The sequence below is a fragment of the Physeter macrocephalus genome, unplaced genomic scaffold (assembly GCF_002837175.3).
Source record: "Physeter macrocephalus isolate SW-GA unplaced genomic scaffold, ASM283717v5 random_237, whole genome shotgun sequence".
Taxonomy (NCBI): Eukaryota; Metazoa; Chordata; class Mammalia; order Artiodactyla; family Physeteridae; genus Physeter; species Physeter macrocephalus.
Window position 1 is genome coordinate 54,391 of NW_021145523.1, and position 26,948 is coordinate 81,338.

The following is a 26,948-nucleotide window of genomic DNA, read 5'->3' on the forward strand; positions in this document are numbered from 1 at the left end:
CTTCTGGGTTCTGTGAGTTCTTCTAGCAAACGACTGAACATGCGGATGGGCCCGGGGACCCCTGAACTCCTGGGTTACCAGCAGGAGTAACCACAGCACCCGGCACGCCGGGCGTCTCACCTGCCGGAACTCCCCCCGTAGGTCTGAAGGACTCCTCGGAACGCTTGTTTCCCATGGGAAGTAAATGCAACTGGCACATTGGGATTCGTGCCTACTTTCCTCAGGACAGCCCCGTGCATACCCCCTGGCAGGTGGTTCATTCACATCCACTGCAATGCCGACTTGCCGTGGAGAAGAGGACCTACCCGCAGGACCTCTCTGAATGCCCAAACAGAATTAGGACTGAGACCGCCTCATTTCTGTCCGCGGCGGGGTGGGGGGGTGGGGGGCGCACCTGAAGGGTCAAGGTACTCACCGGACTCCACCCTCCATCTGCTGTCATCTAGAAGAGGTGGATCCAAAAGAGCTCAGACTTAAAAACAGACATCTCTCCAGTGGCCCAAGCCAGGGAGAGCAGCCTAAATGGGATTCGACAGCAACCTCTGATGGAGAACAAAAGGGGAAGTGGTAGAAGTACCTCCAGTCTTCCACGGCGGGTGGAGACGTCTGCGTCGCTGCGTGCTGTAAGGACCGAGGCCGGCCTGCCCGAGGGCTCTGCCCCGCCGGGCTGTGAGCAGGCTCAGTGAGCACGTGCTGACGGCGATCGGTAGGGGGAAGGAGGAGCCGCCAGCTTCTGCTCTGCCCTGGTCTCCCCACCCGCACGTGAGCCGTTGACGGGGGTTGTTCTCTGTCCCAGGCGGCAGAACTCTCCCTCAGGAGCCCGCTATGATGGGCAAAGGGGCTGCTTGGCTGGCTGGCCCCAAGACCGGCCTGTCCAGCTCCAGGGTGCTCCAGGGAGATGAGAGATGAGGGGATGGGACTTTACGAAGCGGTCACCCCCATCCCAGCAGCTCCCGAGGCTCCACCATCAGAGACAAGCTGACGTACAATAATGACTTTATTTTAACATATTTAATTACAGACATAAAAGAGCCGGGAAGGGGGTGAGCCCCAGCCGAGCCCCGCCCTGGGGCTGCCAGGAGCGGGTGAGGTGCAGGCGAGGCCTCCCTGATGACCCTCCTTCCAGGGGGCTTCCCATGGAGGGGACCTATTGCTTTAGCAGGGGAGGGGCCACGCAAGCAAGGGGGCAGGGAAGCCTCTGGGCCCCGCCCCCTCCAGCAGTGCTGGCCGACCTCCAGAATGCCCGCTCGGTGCCCCACCCTCCGCCTCTCCACCTCCTTCTTCTTTGTCCAGGGAGCAGACCATCTGGCCAGCCCCCCACCCCCTCTGCAAACCTAAAGGGGGAATAAATACAAACTTTACAAAGTAAAAGGGGGTTCCAACGTTGCCCTGGGGCGGGCCTGGGGTCGGACGGGGAGCAGGGGCCCTGCCACGTGGGCCTCACATCATCCCTAACTGCAGCAGCGTGCTGGCGTAGGCCATGGGCTTGACGTCGGGATGAGGCTGAGAAACCAGAGGCACAGAGGTTAGACACGGACAGAAACGGGCCGGCGCGTGGAGGAGGGTCTTCTGAGCACCAGATGCAGAAACCAGCCCTACCCCTGAGAGCCGTTATGCGCTCATAAGAGCCTCTTCCCCCCGGGGCCCAGGCCAGGGAGAGCAGGGGACCCAAGGGGGTGACTCACCACTGCTGTGAACTGGTGGAACTGGGGCCGCAGGTCAGAGCCCCGGAGGTGGATGTAGGCAGCTTTGTTCCCCATCTGGTCGCTGCAGGGACAAGGGCAGAGGGGCCGGTGTGGTCCATCAGCGGCTGGGTGGGGCTGGGGCATTAAGGAGGAAGAAGAGCGGGGAGAGGGAGGGAGAAGAGCCCTGGACAGAGTCAAAGACACAGACGGACAGAGAGGCTGACCAGGCACGAGAGAGGAATCCAGGTGAAGAGGGGCCCAGGGGGCCCAGGCAGGAGTGGGGATGAAGGGAGAGAGGGCCACGTGGGAGCCGGGGGTGGGGAGAAGAGGGCCCAGGGCCGGCAGAGGGCCTTCCTGACAGGATAGGAAGAGGGCACGGGCAGCCCCCCAGAGGCAGGACTCTTGCCAAAACCTGGTCTCCAGGCTGACCATGCCCTGGCTCTAGTCAACAGGAAACACAGGGGACAGAGGAACGTGGTGTCCGGCCACCTGGGGATGGAACAGCCAGAGCACAAGACACTCTGGTTTCTTCAACCAAAATCCAGCAAGGGGGAGGGCAAGAAGAACAGGCAACTCGAAGATCAGGAGACTGAAAACGTGGCCCTGGTTTGGGTCCTGCTTGGAAGAAATCGACTAAAATGAGACATTGATGAGAGACGTGGGGAAATGGAGCTCTGGCTGGGTTCAGGTGACCTCTTTTGAAGGTGTGACAGTGGTATCACAGTTACATACAGAAAAGAAGACTGCCTTCTTTCAGAAATATACTAGGGCAACAACGGGTAGACGGGAGAATGCCTGGGGTCTGCTTTACGACAGCCCACGGTAGAGGCAGGGGTGGTGAGGGCTGTTGAACCTGGGTGACAGGTATGTGGGCGTTCGTCATACTATTTTATCTACTCTTATGTATCCTTGGAATTTTCTATCACAGAAAGTTAAAAAAAGAAAACCACCAGTGGGCTGAGAAGACAGGCCCAGATGGGTGGGGCAGGTGGGGACGTACCAGTAGTTGGGGGCAGAGAAGACGGTGACACAGCGGCCGCCGTGCGCCACCTCATAGCCCTCGGCCTTGACCTCGTGGCTACGGATGATGTAGTCCAGGCTGTTCTCCTCCAGGAAGGCCTTGGTGACGTCGGGCCCGAACTGGCAACTCACGCCCCGCTTGCTGACCGAGCGCCCGTTCTGGGGAGACAGGGAGCTCAGGGTGCCTGCTGCCCCTCCAGCCCTCCCGCTCTACCCACAGCCCGCACCTGCCGGCCACGGCCCCGGGCAGACTGACCTGCGGCTGCGGGTCCGACCAGAGCAGGTCGCACATGGGACCTGGAAGGGAGCAGAAGGGAGCGTCGGGGCCTGACGGAGGGCAGGGGAGGGGCCATCCACCGCGGAGCGGGCGTGGGGCACGTGAGACAGGACTCAGCCGCTGCCCGCCTCCCCGCTGACCTCCCCCCGGGACCAGACCCCATTCAATCCGTTAGGGCCCCAAAGCTGGAGGGAGCGTTTTTTTTGTTTGTTTTTTCTTTTAGCCGCACCACGCAGCGTGCAGGATCATAGTTCCCCCACCAGGGATGGAACCCGAGCCCCCTACGGTGGCGCGCGGAGTCCCGACCACTGGACGCCCTGGGCCCAGGGAAGTCCCCGCAGGGAGCTTTTAACACTGCAGTTCTGACCAGGTGCCTCTGTTGCTCAAGCCTCTGGGGCTCCCACTGCCCTAGGGACAAAGACCAAGCTCTTCACCCGGACCTGTGAGGCCGGACAGGGTCTGGCCCCACCAGCCTCTCCGCACCCCGCGCTCGCCCGGCCGCGCTCCTGCGAGCAGGCACCTCCTCCTCCCGCCCTGTCGGCGTTCGCGCGGTGCCCCCACGAGGCCCTCTACCTCACCGCCGCACCCACACCCTCTCCCCACAGCTGTGTGTGGTTAACGCTCTGCTGTCTGTCCCCATCACGTCACTCCAGGGGCAGCAGGTGAACTCACAGATAAATGAATAAATGACCGCTGTGTGCCGCGGACACTCATGCTCCCCGGCCAGCACTGCCTCACGAGGGAGGTGCACTGACCCAGGCTACAGGTCAGGAAACTGAGGCTCAGCCTCGCTGTCTCCTGCCGAGGGCGCAAAGCCCGTCCGGGGCAGGGCTGGAGCCCCCGAGCCCCAGGAGGGAGGGGCTGTCCCCAGGCTTCCCCGGTCACCTGAATCCGGGGGCTGCCGACTCCGCTCAATCTTCCGGATGTCATCCAGGGTGACTCCGTCTTCACTGAACAAGCCCCCGTGCATGATCTGGGGTTCGGGTGGGAACAGCCGCGTGAGGGCAGGGGCCAGCCACACCCCAACCCTCTGACTCGCCGCACCGCGTGGCGGCGGCGGGGGCGGGGGCGGGCCTGCCTCACCAGCACTCTGCCGTTGATACACTGGGCCAGCGGGAGCCACTCGAACACCTCGCTGAAGAGCTCGTACATCTGGGCTGTGTACTTGGCCTTCACCTCACCCTCAAAGCCGTAGATCTGGTTCATGTTGTCCGTCTCGTGGTTGCCTGGCCGACAGCAGGACAAAGAGAAACCTCAGCACGGCTGGGCGCCCTCTGGCTCAGACCCCGGCCAAGGCCGAGGAGGACAGCCCGGTGGCCCCAAGCCAATGGCATCCACACAGCAGCTCACTGGTCCCTCCCAGAAACCAGGCCCCTTTCTAGAGGGGCAGACAGGCTGAGAAGGCACATGGCCACAAGGCCCAGGCCTGCACTGATCATCACGGAGTGGGTGAGGCCTGGGTTCAGCCCTGGCCCCGATCCCAAGTGACCAGAGGCGTGTCCCTTGCCCCTGTGAGCCTTGGGCTCCTTCTTGAAGGACTCGCCGTACGTTTCGGGCCGGGAGTACCAAGGAAGGGGAGGTACTGACAAAAAAGAGGCCCCCTGCAGAATGCCTGCCGGGGCCAGTCCCACGCCGCGCTTTTATCTTCCCACCCGCCACCTCCCTCCTCCCTCCCGGGGCTTGCGGGAGACAAGGAAGCTACGAGCCCCCCACGGCTGCAGCAGGCGCTCATTGAGCATCTGCCACATGCCAGGTCCTGCTACAAGAACTCCCCGAACCTGGCGTGAACCTGCCCGGTGCCAGCACTCATGCCCCCAGGAGCCCCCAACCCAGCCCGCTGCCCTCACTTCCTCCTGGTTCTCCTCCTCTCCTGGCTGCATCTCCTGCTCGTCGCCCCACCTCTCGGCGGGCAGGTCCTCCGCCGGCGGCCCTCACTCCCTGGTGAGCTCGTCCTGCCCAATACCACATGTACGCTGAGGAACCCACACTTTACAGCCCCCTGGGCGCCCCCAGACATCTCAGTCTCACAGCCACGTCCAGAGCCAAGCTCCCCATCTTCCAGCCTACACCCTGCTCTTCCCGTCCCCCCGTCTGTCGGTGGCAGCCACAGCCCTCCAGATGCTCCAGTCAAAACCTTGGAGTACCCCCTTTGACCCCGTCTTTCTCTCACACCCTCATCCAGCCCCCTGGCACACACTCTGGGTTCTACTTTGAAAAGTGAGCCCCAGTCCAACCACTGCTCCCACCCGGGTCCAGCCACCACCAGTCTCCCTGCTCCCACTCTCAGCCCTTGGTTTGCTCCCCACACGGAGGCCCAAGGGATCCTCTTTAACACCAGAGAGAGTCCCTGACCCTCCTCTGCTCAGAGCCCTCCCGTGACCAAGGCCCCACCGGGGCCCACAGAGCTCCATGAACGTGATGCCGCTGCACAGTGCACAGCCTGCCCGACCTTACAGGGCAGCCCGCGCGTGGCCTCGGTGAAGACACAAAACAAACACACCTGCAACCAGTATCCCCACTTCTTAGATAAGAAATGGGAGGCTCACAGAGGAAAAAGCGAGGGCTCCGCCCAGGTCCCCACACTGACCCCAGACCCTGCTGCCTTCCAGCTCACCTCGAAGTAGGTGAAAGTGATCAGGGTACAGGAGCTTAAAGCCGAAAAGGGTGAGGATCACTTCGACAGAGAAGGAGCCGCGGTCCACGAAGTCGCCATTAAATATCTGCCCTGCTAAGGAAAACAAGGGTGGGGGGAGGGCTCCCTCCTTAGCCCCTCCACGCCCCGCTCCTGTTGGCACTGCCCTGGGGTCGAGAATGCCAGCAGGGCTGGGGGCATCTGGGCTTTCGTCTCTCCTCACTGTGTAGATCTGGCCCAGCAGCTTGGCCTCTCTGAGCCTCGGGATGGTACGAAGATCTCCAACCTCATCTGCTCCTCAGGGAAACTGATGGCAGAGGGGGAGACCCCAGGTGGTCAGCCGCTTCAGCTCTCCCCCCAGTATAGGCCCAGAGCCACAGGGCAAATGGGACACAGGCCCTCCCACCCGACACTGCACAGGCCTGGTAGCCCCACCCAGTGGCCATTCATCAGGCAATTATAGCGTCTGCTAATACTTATTCAGCATGGACCGTGGGCCACTGAGCACGTCACAGGTATTGACACACTATTCCTCTCAGTAGCCCGATGAGGGAAGCCCACTTTACCACCATCTCTTCTCCCCATTTTACAAACGAGGAACCCGAGGAACTGCGAGGTGAAGTGACCTGCTACAGCCATAGCTGGAAACCGGCACAGCCAAGAGGGAAGCCAGGTGTGGGCAGGGCCAGGCGCCCCACGTATATGCTCTAGTACCACATACATCCAGCCCCGTTTCAAGCCAGGGAGAAGCTGGGGCTCGGACACACTGGCCACCTGCCCAGGTCACACAGCAGGCGGGGACTGGCCCTGGCCGGTCTGGCCCCAGAGCCCGGAGCGCAAGGCCACCAGCCGCTCCACCCCCACTCAGTGCCAGAGCAAGCACTCAGGCCTCTCCCTCCTCAGGCTCACGCCTGCTTCCCAGGCAGGGGTTCCTCTCCCTCCTGCACCCCACACCCGGGAGGCGGGGCAGGGGAGGGGCCTGCCCTTCCGAGGAAGGATACATAGGGGTTGGTGTCCGAGGGTAAACCGTTGAGCTCAAATATGTTGAGGAGGTCATAGAACTGGCCGTGGGTGTCCCCGCACACTGTCATCTTCTCTGTCTGGAAGAAAAGAGGCCACCGGAGAGGGAGGGGCCCAGAGAGAGATGTGGGGAGGGGGGAGGGGGGAAGGGAGGGGTGAGAGGTCACAGCAGACCGAGAAGAACCATGCAAAACACACAGGCGGAAGGCACAGAAATGAAGAGGGGAGGAGAGAGACGGCCAGGAGGAGAGAGACAGGGTGGGGGAGGAGGGCAGACGTCAGGGAGAGAGAAGGCAGACCAAGCCCGGTGGGTCTGTGAGTTTCTGAGCTCCGTGGCCCCTCCCCAGCCAGGGAGCCACCCGCCCCGGCCCGCCTGCCCGCACACTGCCCCCAGCGCGCACCTCTTTGAGCGTGGTCTCCACGAGTGTGCTCAGCTTGGAGAGGACCTCTTTGACCTGTACCAGAATCTGGAAGGCAGGGCAGGCTGTGAGTGGGGCCAGCTGGAGGGCCTGCCGCCCACCCCAGCCCCAGAGAGACTGTACTGGCCAGGAGACGCTGCTGGGCTGAGGGTGAGGGAGAGGCGGGCCGAGGAGAGGAAGGGGCAGGGGAGGCCTGGCCACGCAGGTGCTGGCCGGGAACAGAGGCGGCCCCCAAGCTGTGACCCGAGCGTCCTATGCGGCATTTAAACATCAGGATTATTTCACGGGAAAACCTAGATTCTTGGTTTCTCTTAAAACAATCAGCATGGATGGACCTGGAGACTGTCACACAGAGTGAAGTAAGTCAGAAAGAGAAAAATAAATACCGTATGCTAACACATATATATGGCATCTAAGAAAAAAAAAAAATTGGTTCTGAAGAACCCGGGGCAGGACAGGAATAAAGATGCAGACGTAGAGAATGGACCTGAGGACACAGGGAGGGGGAAGGGTAAGCTGGGACGAAGTGAGAGAGTGGCATGGACTTATATATACTACCAAATGTAAAATAGCTAGCTAGTGGGAAGCAGCCGCATAGCACAGGGAGATCAGCTCGGTGCTCTGTGACCACCTAGAGGGGTGGGATAGGGAGGGTGGGAGGGAGACCAAGAGGGAGGAGATATGGGGATACATGTGTACGTATAGCTGATTCGCTTTGTTATACAGCAGAAACTAACACACCATTGTAAAGCAATTACACTCCAATAAAGATGTTAAAAAAAAAACCCCAAAACAATCAGCATCATGAAGAAACACACAGGATGAAGCCAGATGTGGAACATTTTATAAAACAACTGGCTTGGAAATGTCAATGTCACGAAAATCTCCCAAAAAGGCTTGAGACTGCTCTAGATGAAAAAAAGGTTAAAAAGGCAGGTCATATGCAGTAATTGATCCTTCAATGGATTCTGATTTTATTATTATTATTATTATTATCATTGGCCACGCCGCACAGCTTATGGGATTCTTAGCTCCCCAACCAGGGATTGAACACAGGTCCTCGGCAGTGAAAGCACAGAGTCCTAACCACTGGACTGCCAGGGAATTCCCTGGATTTTGGATTTAAAAAAAAAAAAAAAAAAAAAAAAAACCAGCTAAAAAGAATGTCTGGGGGGAAAAACTAGGGAAAATTAAAATATCTGTCTAGAAACACAGAGTATTAGTTCTTTCAGATTGAAGATGACCTTGACAATGTCATGTACACCTGACAGTGTTTGCAAATCTTATGGACAGCCTGTGGACTGTTTGCATTAGTCAGTATTATTGTATTGGTACCAAATTACTAAGGTGGGATAACTAAATCATAGTCTCGTAGGAGGACGTCCTGTTTTTAGGGGATACAGATTATGATGCAACTTATTCTCAACTGGGTCAGGAAAAAGAAAACAGTGTATGTGTCTATACACACCCATATACATAGAAAGATGAAGTGAATGTGTCAAAATGTTAACGGTGAACCTAGGTGAACGTGGTATGATGTTAACTGCACTGTTCTTTTGACTCTTCTGTAGGCTTGACAATTTTCTAAATACAAAGCTGCGAAAACAGTGTTAAAGAGAAGAGGAGGGAATTCCTTGGTGGTCCAGTGGTTAGAACTTGGCACTTTCACTGCCAGGGCCTGGGTTTGATCCCTGGTCAGGAAACTAAGATCCCACAAGCCACAAGCCACACAGCACAGCCAAAAAAAAAAGGAAGAACAAAACAGGGATAAAGCACACAACAGCTGAAATAAAAAATGTACTAGAAGAAATCAACAGTCACTTTCACTGCCAGGGCCTGGGTTCAACCCCTGGTTGGGGAATTAAGAATCCCACAAGCTGCACAGCAGGGCCTGGGAAAAAAAAAAAAAAAAAAAAAGTAGGAGATGTCCACTTCAGGTCAGAATGTAAAGAGTTTGTAAAAGACCGTCATTCTTGCCCTAATGACGAGAACAAGCCAAAAAAACCCCCAAAACAAAAAACCCCCTGAAACATCTGAGAGCAAGGACACAAAGAAACCTAAAGTAATCACACTGCAGACAGTGACGGTGAGAAACCCTTCCCTGGGAGAAAGGGACCGTGACTGCGTTCCTCCTGGCAGCGCGCCAGGAGGGCAAGACCCTTCAGGGCTGAGAAGAGGGGAAGCCGGCAGAACCCTCGTGCCTGCATGGGCTGGCATTACAGAGCCCCGAGGGGCCCCGCCGCAGAAGGCCTCCGCCCTCGCCCTCGGATTCTCCCCCACGGCCACCCAGAAGGCGAGGCGCAAGGCGGCATGGTGGAGAGAGGCCGCCTGAGGCACGAGAGCGGGGGTGAGACTGGAGGGCGGAGAACTCCCCAGCCACCCCATCTTGGCAGCGGGGCTGAAAATCAGAGCGCTTTCCTCCACTTCCAAAAGCTGGAGACTTTACAGCATAAAGACTTCCCTGGGATTTTGCCAGGGCTAAGATCCCAAGCCCTGCCGACGGGAGAGTCCTGATTTCACTCTGAAGACATCTGAAACCGGCGGTGAACTAAGTCCAATAAGACCTGCCCCTAAACTGCAGATGAGATGGACACAGACCTTCACGACAGCAGCCCGCCAGAATCAGGTCCTGCCGTTACCCGAAGGAAAGTTTTGTCTCGGTCGCTACTACTCTTTTACACAAGACGTCTGGCATACAATAAAAAATTATAAGACGCAGAGAGCACACAACGGAAGCAGACCTAGAGACGGTGGAATATCCAGACAGAGACTTTAAAAAAACTATGAAAAAAATGTGTTAAAGGATCTAGCAGAAAAGGTAAATGACATGCATGAACATATGGGGCAGAGAGATGAAAGCTATTGAAAAAAATAACCCAACGGAAATGCTAGAAATAAAGAATTCATTTGCGGGGTGCCCGGCACACCACGGGCTCAGCAGGTGTTCGCTGCCGGTACCACCCTTCTCCTCTCGCGCCCTGTGATGGGGTTCAGGCCCGGCTGTGATGCTATCCTGGAGTCACAGGCGCGTTCAGCCCTCGACAGGGGCGTTACCTGGTAGGCGCATTTCCGGTGCAGTTTCTTCTGGTCCTTGTACCACTGCATGAGCTCTTTCATGAAAGTGATTGTCACTTTGCCGTCCTCAAGCTTGGGTCCGCTGTACTCATCCTCGATGGCTGGTGTGTGAATGGGGGGATGAGAGTCAGTGGCCATGGCCACCGTGAGGGTGGGAAGTGGGGCCTGGCTCCCAGGCACAGGGCAGACACGGTGCTGGACACACAGGTTGAGAGGGGGATGGAGTGAGAGAAGATGCCACTCCCCGGCCGGGTCCTCTCATGGCCCGCTCCTTCCGTTCAGGTCAGCTCAAAGGCCCTCTCCCCGACTGGACTTGACAGCACTTAACACTGTTAACTGACTTGTCAATCCTCTCTCCCCACTAGGACACCAGCTCCAGGAGGGCAGGGGCTGTTTTGTTCTCAGCTGTATCCCCAGTGCCTAGAACAGTGGCACCTATTAGGTGCCCAATAACCATCTGTGGAATGAGTGACAGACTCAGCTGAGCGCCCAGAGGACCTACGGACAAACCAGACACAGGAGGCCCGTGACGGGTGAACGCAACTGCGGAGGGCAGGGTGGGTGGCACAGCAGGGAAGCTCGCCCGAACCCGGGACCTCCAGACCCAGCTCTGGACTGTGGAGTCCCCAGAAGCGCAGGTGAAGGAGCGACAGACGGCGTGTGGGGACAGGCACCAGAGGCACCACTGAGCCCCATCCCCCCGACCCCAGCAAGCACTGGGAATGGAGGGCTCAGGCAAAGACGAGGAAAGCCCTGGGCTGGGCACAGCGGGGCCCCCAGGCCTGACTCACTCATGCTCTCGATGTCGAGCGAGTCCACGACGGAGCGCCTGTGCTCGTCGCCCGCGATGGCCCGCTCGAAGGCCTTCTGCTTCACGATCTTGTTGCACTCCTGGTATTTCATCTTGGCATCCTTGTCGTGGGGCTTCACCTTCACCACCTGGGTGCGTGGGTGGGTGAGAGGGGAGAGAAGGAAAGAGGCATCAACACCCAGGCCGGGGTCGGGGCCGCAGGGAGATGGGGACGCCGCGGCTGCCCTCGGCCCGCCTGGCCCGGGGCTTCACGACCGCTGAGCAGAGCGCCCGTGCCGGGTGCACTAGGGGTGCAAGCCTGGGCTCGCTTCGCCTCCAGGCCTCGGCTTCTGCATCCCCCAACTGGGCCTGACGGAGCTGCCCACACAGGGCTGCCGGGTGGGTAAGCGTGCTAACCCAGCAGATGCTCTTAATAAATCTTAGCTCTGACCAGCATCAGAATAAACCTGGCCCCGCTTCAGCTTCCTCACTGGAGTCAGGGCGGGCTGAGGTGCACTTTACTGATACCATTACAGTCAATACCAAGGGGGGCGGGATGGACGGGAAAGGGTGGGCCAGATCCGAAGTCATAATGTACAGCCCAGACTCATCTGAAGAGGCAATGACCTGCTGGATAACCCGGACTCGCTGAGCCTAAGTTTTCGCATCTGCAGGATGGGGGAGGTGACAGGCTCCACCTGCCAGGGCCGCTGGGGGTGATACACAGGGCCCGGCATGCAGCCTGGGCTCTGCGGGCGGCAGCGGGCACCTAGTGGCGACGTGGCCCTTGTTCAGCCTTGGGCGCTGGGGAGACCCAGGACAAGTGAGTTCCCTCAGTTTCCTGCCGTGTAAGGCAGAGGTGACGGTGCACCTACCCCAGGGGGCTGGGAGGACTAAAGTGAACACTAGTGAAGTGTGTGCGGCGGCGCCAGGCGGGAGTCAAGTCCGCATTAGCGTAGGCTGCTCTTCAGCGCCCCCTCTTGGGGGCTGCTGCATTCATTAAACGAGGTCGTACGGAGGAAGCAGCAGGCGTACGGCTTTGGGACACACTGAGTTCTCAGGAAAAGCAGCCCGTCCTCGCCGCTCATCTCACCTTCTATCCCGCTTCCTACAAACTCTGATCCTCCAAGCTGAGAGGCAGGCAGGGCTAAATTCAGATCCCAGCTCTGCTACTTACTTGCTGGGTGGCCCTGGGCAAGTGAATTCACCCCTCTGAGCCTCAGTTTAGTTATCTGTAACTGTTCCTGTAATTATCAGTGGACCCTGCCTGACCTGCACACCCTGTTGGCCTCCCCGGGAGCGGACTCCCACAGCTCCTGTGCCGGGGGGGGGGGGGCCAAAAGGGGTGTGCCAGGGCTGGCCCTCAAGGGCAGGGATGCCCCCCGGTGGAAAGCCTGGCAGAGTGAGTCAGAAGCCTGGGAAAAGGCATCTGCTAATAACCCCCGAGGGTCAGTGTGGCTCGCGCCCCCGAGAATGGCTGTGCCGGCCAGGAGGGGGTCAGGAAGCTGGTTCGGGGCAGGCTCAGGCTAGGGCATCCTGCCAGGCAGCTCCACCCGGGGTAGGGGTGAGGTACGAGGCTTGGGAGAAAGGCAGCACCAGACCTTCCCTGGAATCCTCCCCACCAAGGAGACCTTACGAGTCCACACCCCAGGACGAAGTCCAAACCACCACCGGGCCTGGCCCACCCCTCCATGTTCTCTGTCTGCCCAGCACTACCAGCCAGACCAAACTCCCAAGGCCCCAGGTGCGCCAGGCTCCTTCTTACCTCCAGGCCTTGTACAGGCTGCCCCCGGCCCAGAACACCTCATTTCTACCTCCAGCGACTTTCTAGCCCCTCCTCCTCCCCCAGGTCTCAGCTCCCCTTTCCCCTCTCCCCCAGGCTGGGTCAGGCACCCCTCTGGGCTCACACAGGGCCCTGGGCTCCCCCCGCTGGCCCCAGCCCCGAGCACTGCTGGAGATGGGTCTGCCCCCTCCACCGGAAGGCAGTCATGGGCACAAGGGCAGGGCTGAGGCTGTGACCCAGCTGTGAACGAATGCCCGGAGTGGACGGATGCCCCACTGGGCATTCCCTCTGGGCCACCACCCTGCTCTCAGAGAGCTCACAGGCTGGGGTGCGGGATGCAGGCAAACACCGGCGACCCCGGGAGTCAAGGAGCGGGAGCAGCGACAGCACACAGCTAAGTGTTCGAACACTCGCCGTGTGCCCGGCGTTGCAACGATTACCTTGCTCGCTGCGTCCTTAGAGCAGCTCCGTGTGATGTTATCACAGCTCCATGTGACAGATTAGGAAACTGAGGCCCAGAGAGGTGAGAAGCCAGGATTCAGTTCTCTCCCTGCTTAAGATCCTGCCCCCCCGCAAGGCACGCTGGGATGTGCCCCCCTCCCTACCGCTGCCACCGTTCCCAGTGCCCCGCGCGGCCTCCAGGGAGACACCGTCGTGGTCACGAGCGCAGGCTCTGGGGCCAGGCCTCCAGGGTCTGCGTCCAGGCCTTCCAGGGCAGGCAGCCCTACCTCTCCAGCCTCCCTCAGCTTCTAGAAAGCGAGGGAGGCTGGAGAGGTGGAGGGTGGCCGTGAGAATTTAACATCAGGCCCATCACGGGGCCCAGCAGCGAGCGAGTGCCCGTTCCAGGGCCTGCGGCCGCTGCGACTGCTACTATAACTGGCCGCCTGGCTGGGAAAGGGGAGTGACCCTGCCAGGCTCCCGCTCCTGGGGAAGGTCGTTTGCTCCAGGTTGGAGGGGCTAGTGGGTCCCAAGGCCTGTTGGGTCAGAACTGAATGCTGGACTTTTCTTTAAAAAGTGGGATCTGGGTTGTATCCGTGTCAGTATCCAGATTCTGACAGTGATGCCAGATAGGTCACTGGGGAAAACTGGGAGAGTGGGATCTCTGTAATACTTCTTACGGCTGCGTGTGAAGCTACAACGCTCTCAAAATAAAAAGCTGCTTTTAAAAAGCGGTATTTTCAGCTGGGAGCATCCACAGGCAGCGACTACAACGACGCGAATCAATGAAACGATAACATAGGCTCGTGATCCCCACTGAAGCCACGGGGCTGCGCGTGTCTGGGAATTGGGAACTCTTCAGATTTCAGAAAGGTGACACAGCGCACCTGCGTGCTGCAGGTTACAGGACCCCGCCAGCAAGTGCGGGCGGCACCTCGTAACCACACACACTCCCGTTTCTGCAGTGAAACCTCTAGTCGCGCTACATGGGGGCAAACAAGACCGTCAACGGCCTGTCAGTTCAGGTCAGATTTTGCCACCAAATGAGTTGCCCAAACTTACCAGACTATTTTTGACAACGGCTCGGGTTTAGAACTGAGGTGAAGGAGGACTGTAGTCTGGGAGCAAAAGCTGACTTCAGGGGACCCACGTGACAACGTGTGGCGGGCCACTGTGATTATTTCCAATGCAGAGGTGGTGGGACGCGGCCCAGAGAGAGGCCACGCCTGCCCGTGGCACACGGGCAACCACGGAAGCCAGGATCTGGGGGAGGCAGTGGGCAGGAGGACACTAGGGTTTTCAGCCCACGGGTCGAGATCCTCCAGTGAATTCATCTAGGAGGTCACACCAACACTCCTCCCATAATAAATCAGAGTGAGACCATCGGAGTACGCCGCCTGAGCTAAGGGCGATGATTATGCCAACAAGCCTGGGACCAGGCTGTCCCTTCCTGGCTGCGGGACCCTGGGGCACTGACTACTCTCTGGGCCTCGGTCTTCTCACCTGTAAATCAGGGATAGTAAGAGTCCCCACCGCGTAGGGTTGTCATGAAGATCACGAGTTATCACGGCACGAAGGTCACCAGCGCGCCCGGCCCGAGAGCGCCGTGTCAGGTGTCAGCTGTGACCGTTCCTGTTACTATCATACGTCCACACCTTAGGGGGACGGGCGTTCGTACAGGCTAGCGAGGCAAAACGCATTGCTAACTGACTGTGCTGGGCTACGCTGTAAGAAGAAACCCAAATGCAAACCAGATTACAAACCAAACCCCCAAAATCCCAGGAGAGGGTGAGGAGCGCTGAAGGAGCCCCCCAGATCCGGCCCGGGCCCGTGTGACTCACCACCTGAGTTCCAGCCACAGAAGGGAAAGAACACAGGTGGAATCTTCTGAGAAGAGGACCCAATAAGGGGGCGGGGAATCCTGGAGCCAGAGTCCCCTGGAAAGGATGAGCTTGGAGGTGAGGGGCGTCGGTGGGGGAATTCAACATGGACCCGTGGAAAGGGGAGATCAGCTCCCCCGCTGGAGGGAGACAGAGGGAGGCGCCCCCACGTCCCCGCCCCTCCCAAGGCCCTGTGCCTGCACACGGCCCTTCCTGGGGGCCGCAGGCTCTTCCCCGGACGCCCCCAGGACAAAGTGCGCCCAGGACTGAGCAGGGGCAGGCCCTACTCTCAACGTACTACTCTTGCCGAATCCTCACGAGGCCACTGAGGCAGGCTCTGCTGTTCTCTTCCATTTACAGATGAGGACACTGAGGCCGAAGATCCAAAGCTCTCAGAGATACACAGCTCATAGCCGGGCGTCCTGACCGCGGAGCTGGTGCCTCCAGCCCCTGCACGAGTGACCTTCACAATTTGAGACTAGGACTCACAGTAAGAAATATATATTTTATCACACCTAATATGCATCCGTATTCACATAAATGAAAAATACTCTTTCTCAGATATATACGTACTTCCTCCAAACAATGAACTGCTGTCTTCTTCTCTATTCTATTTGATGAAGACAGAAGTGCTGGTCTCAAACTGTTACACTGACCTCACGGCCCTCTAACCATTTCAAGCACGGACTATGGGTTCAAGTCTCAGCCCTGCCACTTCGCTGCCGGGTGACCTTGGAGGAGGGACTTCCTCTCTCTAGACCTCTTTTTCCTTCTTGTAAAATGGATCGAACGCATTTTCCTTCTTGTAAAAAGCACGTCAAGAGCTCACAGCAGAGCTAGGCCCACAGTGGGTATGCAGGTGAGGAAACTGAGGCTGAGGAAAAGAAAGGTCCTTCACCTGAGGGCCCAGGCTGCCGTGAGCCACAGCCTCAGGCTCTTTGTTTAACCAAGGTCACATCTTGGTTCCATCTCCAAGGATGCCATGACTTAAGAGGGGGCCTGGGCACATCCTCCGTGAAACTCCAGCATGTCACAAGGTAGCCCTGGAGGTAGAGACTCTGGATGGGGAGCCACCCCGGGGCCCAGCCCCTCTGCCCCGCACCCAGAGTCGGATGAAACGTGTCAGAAAGGACGGCCTGCAGGTGGGCAGCTGGCCCAGGCGGGCAAGGATCTCAGGCTCGTGCAGGGGTTCCCCAGGGCTGCTGACAGAGCCCTCACAGGGAAATGGGCCGTGACCCGGCCCCCAGGGCATCCGCAAGGCCCGGGAGAAAACTCAGATGCAGTATGTCCACAAGACGGCTGCAAGTGACCTCTCAGCCTCATGGAATATGCGGGGCGAGGCCCCAGTCTGGGCCAGAGCTGTGCCGCAGACCTGTGCTTGGGGTTCCTCTCACCTCCTGCCCCCTCCCATCTCCTCCAGTCCCCTCCCCCCATTTGGGGACCTGCAGGAAAGCCCTGCCCCCATCCAACCCCACCTGTCTTCCGAGTTACTCATTACTGAGCCCTCCAGCCCTATGATCTTTATGCACACCACTTCACCAGAGCCCAACAGCCGCCCAGGAGGTGGCCACTCCTCTTGTCACCATTCTCCAAATGAGGACACCAAGGGACAAGGGAGAGGTTTGGCTGGGGAAACAGCCTGGGAGCCCACGCTTGTAAGGGCTCTGTTCTGCTGCTCCTTCCTCCGTCCTCCTCCCGGGGGGTCACCCCAGCCCCCTCCTCCATTCCGCCCCTCAGTCTCTGAATTATCTCCTCCTCCAGGCCTGTGCCCCACCCTGACACAGGTGCCCCCGGCCCAGTGTCTGGCTCGAGCCTGCACTTGGCCTGACAGCCGCCCTCGTCTCCGGGCCAGCAGCCAGCCCCAACCGTCTGACCTGGCTCCCTCCAACCGCAGCCTGTGGCTCTCGGCCTCCCCTGTCGTCTCTCCCGACACAACAGAAGCTGCTCGGAGTGCGTGACGAACGCAGTGAAAGGAGGGAGTGCCGGCTGCGCTGCGCGGAGGGGGGCAGGATGATCATTCATTCAAGCCACACTAAGCCCCTGTTGGATGCCAGGCACCAGCCCAACGACCAGGATAAACAAAACCCCCACTCTCAAGGGGTGACCCTCTCCAGTGGGGAAGGACGCAGCCGGAGGGCTGGGCTGCCTGCGTTCAGATCCCAGCGTGGCCGCTCCCCTGCTGCGTGCTGGCGGGCAGGGGACTTGAGCCTTCTGGGCCTCAGTCACCCCATCTGTACGATGGGGGTAATCACAGTTCCCACCTCACAGGGCTGCCGCACAAGTCACTCAGCCAGCTGACGAGAGGGTACAGAACACGCCTGGCACGAAGGCGTGTGCTCTGGGGGCGCTTACCACTATCGTTATCATCAGAGCAGTTATGGCGATGGGGTGGCAGATGAGCGGGTGAACTGGTGGATTCTTGCCCTCCTCTAGGTCCCCTCCCTTGTCACCTCGTTAAAACACATGCCCCGTTTGCTGTCCCTCTACAGCATATCACCCTAGTCTATTTCTCCCAGGACCATATCCTCACCTGCAACGATTCTGTGTACCCTCACAATGACGGGTTTGTTTTGTGCCCTCCTCCGAATTATAAGCTCCACCAGAAGAGCTGTGTGCCTCTTGTTCACCCACAATAACAGCAACAATTATCATAAGAGTTAATTATTACAGAACACTGACTACATGCTAGGGGCTCTTCTAAACACTTGGAAAGCAGAGGCTCATTTATTCTTCACGGCAACCCTGAGAGGTAGGTCTTACTGTCCTCCCGTTTCACAGATGTGGGAAAGAAGGCACAGAGAGGCCAGGTAACTTGTCCCAGGTCACCAGGCGACGATGGCAGAGCTGGGCTACGAGCCCGGCTGGCATCTGTTGGATGAGCAAGCGGCGAGTAAACGTGTGAATGGCCTCCTCATGCCTTCCCCATCTAGTCCAGCTGCACACACAGAGGCCGTCCTCCCACAGCCCGCCCCACCGGCCCTCAGCACCCGCCCGGCTCGGAAGCCGGGAGCTGGCTCGCCCCCCAGGCCCGGCTCACCGTCTCGTAGTCGCGCAGGGCGGCCCGGAACTTGCCCAGCGCCATGTTGCTGGCGGCCCGGCGGTAGTAGCCCTTGATGTACTTCTTGTCCATCTCGATGGCCCGCGTGGCATCGGCCAGCGCGTAGCCATAGCACTCAGTGCGCAGGTAGGCCAGGCTGCGGTTGCCATAGTAGATGGCATTGCTGGGGTTCAGCTCGATGGCCTGGCTGTAGAACTTGATCGCGTTCTCGTAGTCCTTGGCTGTGAAGATGGAGGAGGAGAAGCGTGAGGCACGGCTGCCACTGCCCAGCCAGAAGTGGTCCCAGGCTGGGTACTCGCCCAGTCCCCCAGTTTACAAATGGGGAAACTGAGGTCCACAGCTAAGCTCAGAAACGTCTCTTCAGCCCACCCCCCTTCCCTGTCCTGACTTGTCCCACCTTAGCACAGGCCTTGTCTCCTCAGGCCCAAATCCCTAAGACCCCAAATCACTTCCACACACCCATCCACCCAACCGTCACCCCCCAAGGCCCCAGGTGGACAATACTTCTTCCAGGACTTCAGGAGGGTCTTACTGAATGCTCCCCGTGGCCCGGAGAGGATATGTTACTGAGTGCCAGACCTGAGCTGTGAACCAGCAAATGTGAGTCTTCCCTGAGCCCCTTGGTTGTCCAGCCCCCCAAAGCAAGTAAACAAGCCCGAAGAGGGGTTCTAGTAGGAGAATAGGAAGTGGGGAAGGAAAAGGAACCTACTTAGGTCCCAAGAAGGGGACATTTCAGCAGAGACCCAAAGGAAGTGACAAACCAGACCAGAGAAAGAGCATTCCCAACAGAAGGAACAGCAGGTGCAAAGGCCCTGGGGGGGAAAGGGGGTGAGAGAGCATTATGTTCCAGGACCAGCAAGAGGGTGGTGTGGCTGGGGTGGAGTGAGCTGGGGGAGGGCAGGAGATGAGGGCAGGGAGGCTGGCAGGACAGATCCCAAAGACCACAGCCAGAGCTGGGTGTGGACATCAATGTTCTAAGTGTGGAGTGACAGGATGTGACATCTGGCCAAGGGAAAAGGACAATTTTATTTGAAATGAGCTACGGCCATGCCCTGCACGTTACAGCTCGGCCTGTGGAATCCTCACATCCCCACGGCATAAGCACCGTCTGGTGCTCACTTTACAGCAAGCCACAGAGGTCTTGTTCAAGGTCAAACACTCAGTTTGTATCTGCAGAGCTGTCTTGGGTCCCGCCCATATGGCCATTCAACAGGCAGGAGACCGAAGCTAGGAGGTGTGCCCGAACTGCGGGGGCTGTGATGAGCCAGGTGCCACGGGGGGCTCTTGGGACATGAGTCGCCTCACGGAACCCTCTCGGCAACCCTGAGGACAGCTGCGTTAGCCCCATTTTCCAGACGTGGCTCTAAGAGGGAAACCCCATCACATAAAGTGGCAGGCAGGAATTCTGAGCCAGGCCAAGACCCAAACGTTCCCACTCTCATCCTCCGTACCAGGTGGCCTCTCAGTGGGAGCCTGGCATAGAGACAGGCACAGACACAGGGGCAGGTAGCCTGGGCCCAATCGCTGGCTCCACTCCTTACTAGCTGTGTGTCCTTGGGCAACTTATGTGCCCACTCTGGTCTAAACTTTCAGAGAGTCCTCCAGACACTGAGCCTAAAATGAAAATTCCTGCCCTAACTACCACTATTCTTTTCTCCAGAGCCATCTGATAAACCATGGCTTTCTTTTGTTTTGTTTGCTCATAATCCATCGTCCCAATTTGAACCTAAGCCCCATAAGGGCAGGGGCCCTGTCTGTCTTACTCCTTTGAACCCTTGCCCTGTCCGAGGACACAGCAGCCCCCAGCCCTGCCCTCCTGGGGCTCACAGTCCAGCTGGGGGGTGGGAGTGACACAGCACACACAGATCCACCCCCAGACAGTGATGACCCAGAGTGTTTTACAGCTGGGGCGACCCAGAGGGGATGCTGGAGCTGAGACCTGGAGGAGGAGAAAGAGTGAGCCAGGTGAAAAGAATGGAAGAAGAGGATTCCAGGCTCCACGAATGGTTCCTGAATGAAGGAAGGAAGGAATGAAAGAAAGAGAAAGACAGGACACGCCTACACTAGAGAAAGAAGCCAGGTGCTGGGAGATGCCAGGAACAATATAACAGCGATTCCTTCTGCAGGCTAACGTCTGGCAATCTTTCAAGTGGCTTGGATGTCACCTCCTTTGGGAAGCTTTCCTTGACACCCAGGCTGGGTCAGGCACCTCTCCGGCTGCCTCGGCCCCTGGGCTCCCCTATCCCAGCCCCGCCCCCTCTGGGTAGTCACCGTTAGGTGATGGGTGTGTCCCCCAGGATGGTGAGCGCTGGAGGGCAGCCCAGGGCTTCCCAGAAACACGCAAGAGCAGAACCAGGCAGCCCGAGTCTGACTGACCCTCCCTGGAACACCAACACCTTCAAGGGCTCCTTCCAGCCTCCTGGCTGGGCTCCAGAGGCCGACTGGCCAGCGCTCTTGCCGGGCCGTTTGGCATGGGGTGGGGAGCCTGGTGTCTCGAAGCCGGACATCTGGCTCTGAGGATCCTGACCACGAGACCTTGGGCAGACAGCCTCCCCTCTCTCAGCCTCAGCTTGCTCATCTGAACTGCGGGAACCACAATCGGCCCTGCCTCATGGGCTGGTTGTGAGGGTTAAAGGAACTCCCAGATGAAATGTGGCTACAGCAGAGAAAGAGGTCAGCAGAGGCTTGTAAAAGAAGTGACTAAATGACTAAATGAAAGGAAGAAGAGACTAGAGCAGAGGAAACAGGAGGGTCTGTGCTTCACACAGCTACCCAGTGGCACCAGATCCCAGCCCTGCTCTATGGGCTCGACAAACATGAGCGCATTTAATCCTCGAGAGGCTCCATTTTAGAGGAGGAAACTGAGGCACAGAGAAGTTATGGTCTGCCCAGGGGTCACACAGCAGGTAAGAGGAAGAAACAAGATTTGAACCCAGGCAGCCTGAGCTCTTAAGCCTGTCTACAAACTCTTAGACTCAGAGGCCTCCTGGGGGGTCAAATAGAACCCCTCTCTTTTTACAGAAGGGCGTGGGGGTCAATGAGGCCCAGAAAGAGGGGGAGAGAGCTGAACGACATAGGGGATCAGGCTCTGCCCCACCAGGGCCTCTGGAATGGGCCTGAGTTCACAGAAGTGATCCAGCCATGCTGGCGGGGGCGGGGGGCCTGGGGCCCCTCTTCTCCCACCATGTTGAGCCCCTGGGGCCCCTCTTCTCCCACTGGGGCCAGGCCAGCTCCAGGTGAGGCTGTGGGTAAGGACTCTGAACGTGGGTGCCGAGCACGTGGTGAGGAAGGGGGATATCCGGGCTGTGCTGCTCGCACACTCCGACCTTGGGCAAGCAGTTTCACTTCTCAGAGCCTCAGCTTCCTCTATAAAACAAACAGGCCTGCTCCTACCCAGTGCTCGGGGGAGGATTAAACAAAGTGGTGTACCTGGCCACCACGGGGGCTCAATTAAGGCGAGCTGTAATTATTCTTTCTATTGTTATTCCCCCAGCCCTGGAGACTGGGGCTCTGTGCCTGCAGCTCCCTGCCAAACAGCAAGGGACCGGGACCAGAAGGGGCATTCTCCTCCGTTCCAGCTCAGTGCCAGGACCGCTGGCCACCTGCCCAGTCTCAGGCCTCCTAAGAGCTCAGACCCAGGTCCTGGAGGGCAAGGAGCCCTTCCCGATGGCCTACTGTTCCCCAGAGTTCTTCCCTCGCCACAGCATCACCCCCAGACTTGCTGCTCCTCTCGAGCCCCATTGCAGGAACGGCCCCACCTTCCACACCACCCCCAGCTGGAGACTGGACCCTGTCCTGGACACCTGATACCTCAAGCCCCAAAGCCAGGCAGTCACCCTGTTCTGTCAAGTCAGCCTCCAGAACATCTCTCAAATCTATTCTCTCACTTCCATCCCGAGAACCCCTCTCTGCCCTGGTCTGGCCTTCATCCTCTCCTGCCCAGGTTCCTGCCCCAGCCTCCTCCCGGCTCTCCCAGCGTACGCCCCCTCCTGCCCCTCCAGAGGGGTCTTCCTGAAGCACTAACCCAACCCAGTCCTTCCCCACTCAGAACCATCCACGGCTCCTCGGGGTCCTCAAGGGAAAGCTCAGGCTCCTGCCTGCAGCCTCACCATAAACTCCTCTGGCCTCTTACACTCCAGCCCCACTCACTTCCTTGGTGCCAGGCTCACCTCTGGGCCTCTGTCATCCAGCTCTTCCTGCCTGGGGTTCCCTCCTCCCTCTCTCCAGGCGGCCGCTGTCATTCTCCCTCTGAAACATTTCTTGAGTCGATTTCCATCTCTCCAGCCTAGTGGGCAGCACCCCCCTCCCCACTCACCTGTCCACCATTCTAGTCTCCTTCCTGGTCTCCAGCCTTGCCCTTGGGTCCAGTCTCTACAAGGCCGCTGGGGGATCGCCTTCAAACGCGTTAATCAGACCGTGTCGCTCCTCTCTTCAAACCTTCCTTGGCTTCCTACCACCCTCGGGATCACGTCCCTGACCTGCCTCCAGGGCTCTACCTTCCAACCTCACCTCTCACCAGGCCCACCTCCTTCTTGCTGCTCCGGCCTGACCTGACTTTCCCACTCTTAAAATCTGTTCGTGCTCCCACCAGAGGACAGCTCTCCACTAATGCTCTGGATTCCTCCCATGCCCCACCCCTCCTCCAGGGCTCTGCTGCTGTAGGTCTCCTCTCTCTCCTGCAGGATCAACTGTCTCTCTGTAGGACCATACTCTTAGTCTCTTCTATTCTTAAAAAAAAGCACCCTCCCCCCATTTCTCCACTCCCCCTCAGAACCAAAATTCTCAAAACCCTTGTCAACAATTGCTGTCTCCACTTCCTCATTTCCCATTCACTCTGCAGCGCCCTTCCCTCTGGCTACTATCGCCACCATCCCCTAGAAACCGCTCTGGTCAAGGCTATCACCAACATGTTACAGAGGCAAATCCAACGGTCAGGTCAATGCTCCAATGCTCGGTGCTCGCTTTGGCAGCATCCGACCTCAGGTAGAGCCCCTCCTTCTAAAAGCACTCTCTTCTCTCAGCTTTCCTGATTTTCCCTCCACCTCACTGACCACTCTTACTCAGCCTCTTCTGTTCTAAACATTAGAATCCCTTGAGGTTCCGTACTAGGCCCCTTCTCTTCTGAGGTGACCTCATCCATTCCCAGGGTGTTCCAGTCCACCCACAGGCTGATCATGCCCAAATTCCTCTCCAAAGAGTTCCAGACTGGCCCGTCTACCTACTCAATGTCTCCTCTTGGATAGCAGAGTCAAATCCACACTAGTCTATGCAGTGACTTGTGACACCCTACATGAACTGGCCCCTGTCCTAAGCTTATCTTGTACCTGTTTTCCTACTAACTCGTTAAAGTTCCAGCCAAGCCAGCCAGTCTCTTTTCATTCCCGACCCCAGGGCCTTTGCACAGGCAGCTCCACCCACCTGGGACACTCCTTCCCAATTCTCCTTCTCAACTTAAATGCCTTCTCCTCAGTAGGATTTCCCTTGACCGCCCTCTCTAAAGTAGTAACCTCTAACCCTTATTCTCTACTTCACACTCCGTTGGGGTTTTTCCAAAGGACTCATCACAGCTTCTAAGTATTTTAATATTTATCTGTGTGTTTACTCAACGTCTGATTCTTCTGCTAAATTACAAGCTATATAAGAGCAAGGCTACATCTGTCTCATCTGCTGCTACATCCCTAAGGTCGAGCATGGTCCTTAGCACATAGCAGATGCTCAATAAACGTAATGAATTAATGAATGAATGGGTGCCCCCACATCTTTCTTTCCCAAGATCCTAAGTCATACTCTTCTTGGGATTGCCTCACCTCTACTCCCAGAACCTCCCTTCTCCTGGTGTAACCCCAAATCTCTTACTTCCTTGCTCTCCCATCTAATGATCTATTCTCCACTCCCATGATTTCCTGCTCTATTGGGACAGTTCCCCCCTCCCCCCCACTTGGTGTCTCTCCACTTGGTAGCGCCATCACTGCTCCGCCCCATGTCACTACTTGGTAGCGCCCTCTTCAGGTCTCACCATAAGCTGGCACCTCTGGGGTCTCACATTTGGTAGTGCTCTCATTCCCGTCCCCCTCCCGTTTCACACTTGGAAGCGCCTTCCTCAGTCTCCCCACTTAGCAACCGCTCCGTACGCCACTTCTAGGTGTCACCCCTTCTCTCAGAAGGCCCCTCTGTCGCCCCTTGGTAGCGCCATCCTCGGCCTCCCCACGCCCAGTCACTTGGTAGTGCCTGCCCCGCGCCCAGGCTGCCGCTCCTCGTTGCCATGGTTCCGCGCGGGCCCGGCACCCCTTGACCTGGGCCGCTCTCCACCCTCCTTCGCTCCCTCCAGGGCGGGCGTACCTTTGAAGTAGTCGTTGGCCTGCGTCTTGAGCACCTCTGCCCGCTTCAGAGCGCCATCAGCCGGGGGCTCGTCCCGGGGGTGCTCAGCACACTCAGTCCGCTCGCCCTCCGCCATCGCCATGCCGCAAAGCGACCCCCCACCCTGGCAACCGCGGCCAGCGGCACCCGGCCGAATCGTCGCGAAGGAGTGCCGAGTTGCCGCTGCCGCTGCTGCACAAGTGTCGTAAAGCGCGGGCCCTGAAGGCTCCCTTCGCGCGCATGCGCAGGGCGCTTTAGCCGTAGAGCGCGCGGAGAAGGTGAGCAGAGGGCCCCGTGACGGCGCCTTTCCTAGCATGAGCCAATGGGGAAGGCGAAAAGGGGCGCGCGGGCAAAAAAGGCCCGGCGTGGCCCCGTCTCCCAAAGTCCCGTGTTCCGAGCCGCAGAAGTTTCTCGGGGTATTAAAGTGGGATTTCTCTGCCTTCTTCTCCCGTTGGTAGGTGGGTTGCGAATGCTGCTGGTGGGTGTGGCTTTTCTGCGAGGCAGCACCGGGCCCAACGCGGAACCGGAGCCGGGGGTCCAGCCCTTCTGTCAGTTTACCTACGTGACCTTAAACAAAGAAATCTTCCCTTCCTCTCTAGGGCCTCACTTACCCCTCTCTGAAAAATGGGCGGTTTCTCAAACCAACACCAGAAGCGGCCAGTGTTTCTAAGTTATTAATTAAAGGTGCCCTGGATCCCCTAGCCCTGAGCTAGGCTTAGAAGTTTGTTGCACCATCTCCTTTCTCCTTCCTCACCCCCCAGTCACCAGCCTTCCATGGCTCCTCAGTGCCCTTAGGAGAAAACCCAGACTTTTTCTGATGACCTAAGAGACCCTGAATAGTTTAGCCTCAGGCAGCATCTCCAGATGCCACTCCCATCCCCAAATCTTCATTCACGGTACACCGTTCCAGACTATCCTTCCTAAACCCACAGCCGCTACTCAATACCGAACTGTAGCACTAAATTCTTTAAGGCACTGTTCTGGATCCCCTCCTGGGGATAGCACGAGCTATCCCACCCCCAAAACTTCTTGTCCTGGCAATCGGACCCTACAACGTCCAACAATCACCTGAGAAGGTAAATACTAGTATCATCTCCATTTTACAGATAAAGACACTGAGATTTGCAGAGGTCAACGTATTTGCCCAAGGTCATACAATAAGTGGCAGAGCCAGAACTTGAACCTGTCCCACCTAATTCCTGTGCTCTTAATTCCTACTCGACTGTTCCTGTATGCTCCAGAGCCTACGCTGTGGGTTAGATTTTTGAGATTTTTTTTTTTTTTTTTGGTGTCTGTGGGAAGAATGCCATAATGGATTTGAATCCTGGATTCGAGTCCAGCACAGCCCTTCCCTAATGTGTGACCTCGGGCAAGTGATCATCCTCTTTGAACCTGTTTCATTCTCTGCAAAATGGAGATAATAACTGCCTATCGTATAGGATTAGAGGAGAGTTTGATAAGATCACAGTAAGTAAAGTGACAGAGGGCCTGACACAGTGTAAGTACTTTTTATATCCACTCCGTTATAAATACTCAAAGTGGGACAGAGTACCTAGAGCTGATGGGCGGGGGGCAGGCAGCTCTCAGGAGGTTGTGGGAGGACCTCACCCAGCTGAGGTAGGCAGGGAAGACTTCTTGGAGGAGGGGGTGTCTGAACCAACATATGAGTAGGAGATAATCAGGTGAAGGGAGGGGAGAAGAGAGAAAGGCATTTAAGGCAGAGGGAACAGCAAGTGCGAAGGCTTAAAAGTGGCTTTCTTTCCTTTTTTTAAATTTTTATTTATTTATTTATTGCCACACCGTGTGTCTTGGGGGATCTTAGTTCACCCCAAGCAGGGATTGAACTCGGGCAATGGCAGTGAAAGTGCCAAGTCCTAACCACTGGACCACCAGGGAATTCCTAAAAGTGGTTTTCTTCCTTTGAAAAGATTACTTTGTGGAACATAGGAGAGGGGTTATGAGGGTGACGTGACAGAACAGGCACACCCGTCCACACATGAATCTGTAGACACAAAATCTCTCTTTGGCGCGTGTGTGCGCGCACACACACACACTCAAGTACAGTGAATTATATCACAGAGACAGTACACAGAATTATCCTGTCAAAGAGTCCCATACGTGCATCCAGAATCACAGCACCACACAGACAACACACAGGTACAAAAAAAAAAAAAATCGCAATGCCTCCTACACTCAGGAACACAGAAATCCAAAGTAATGAGAAACACACATAAGGCTGAATCATTTCACCTAGACAGTAACACATGTAGGAGGAATTACAACCCTCCCCATACACAGGTTCACAGAATTATGTCACAATGACCCACACAGAGTGAAAACACCACCAGACACACAACGTTACAGAGACCTGTATCACAAAGTGACATGGACACCCCGTCACCCGGTGCACGCACACCCCCTGAAGCGACCCCACAGATGAGTCAACACACAGAGCTCTGGTGCCTACCAAGGTGAGATCTTTATGGGGGTTTAGAGATCAGTGGGTTTCAGAGC

The 26,948-nt window shown here is 57.5% G+C and overlaps 1 protein-coding gene across 1 annotated transcript; it reads right to left on the reverse strand.

Moving 5' to 3' along the window:
- Positions 1–978: 978 nt before the first annotated feature.
- Positions 979–24,603, reverse strand: PPP5C (protein phosphatase 5 catalytic subunit). Its single transcript, XM_007102723.4, has 13 exons — positions 24,417–24,603; positions 18,057–18,298; positions 10,920–11,067; positions 10,108–10,229; positions 7,036–7,101; positions 6,616–6,714; positions 5,597–5,702; positions 4,066–4,208; positions 3,868–3,955; positions 2,962–3,002; positions 2,686–2,864; positions 1,686–1,767; positions 979–1,503 (listed from the first exon to the last, which is right to left on the reverse strand). Exons 1-13 carry the CDS (start codon positions 24,535–24,537, stop codon positions 1,441–1,443), a joined length of 1,500 nt encoding a protein of 499 aa, XP_007102785.1. The 5' UTR covers positions 24,538–24,603; the 3' UTR covers positions 979–1,440.
- Positions 24,604–26,948: the final 2,345 nt, after the last annotated feature.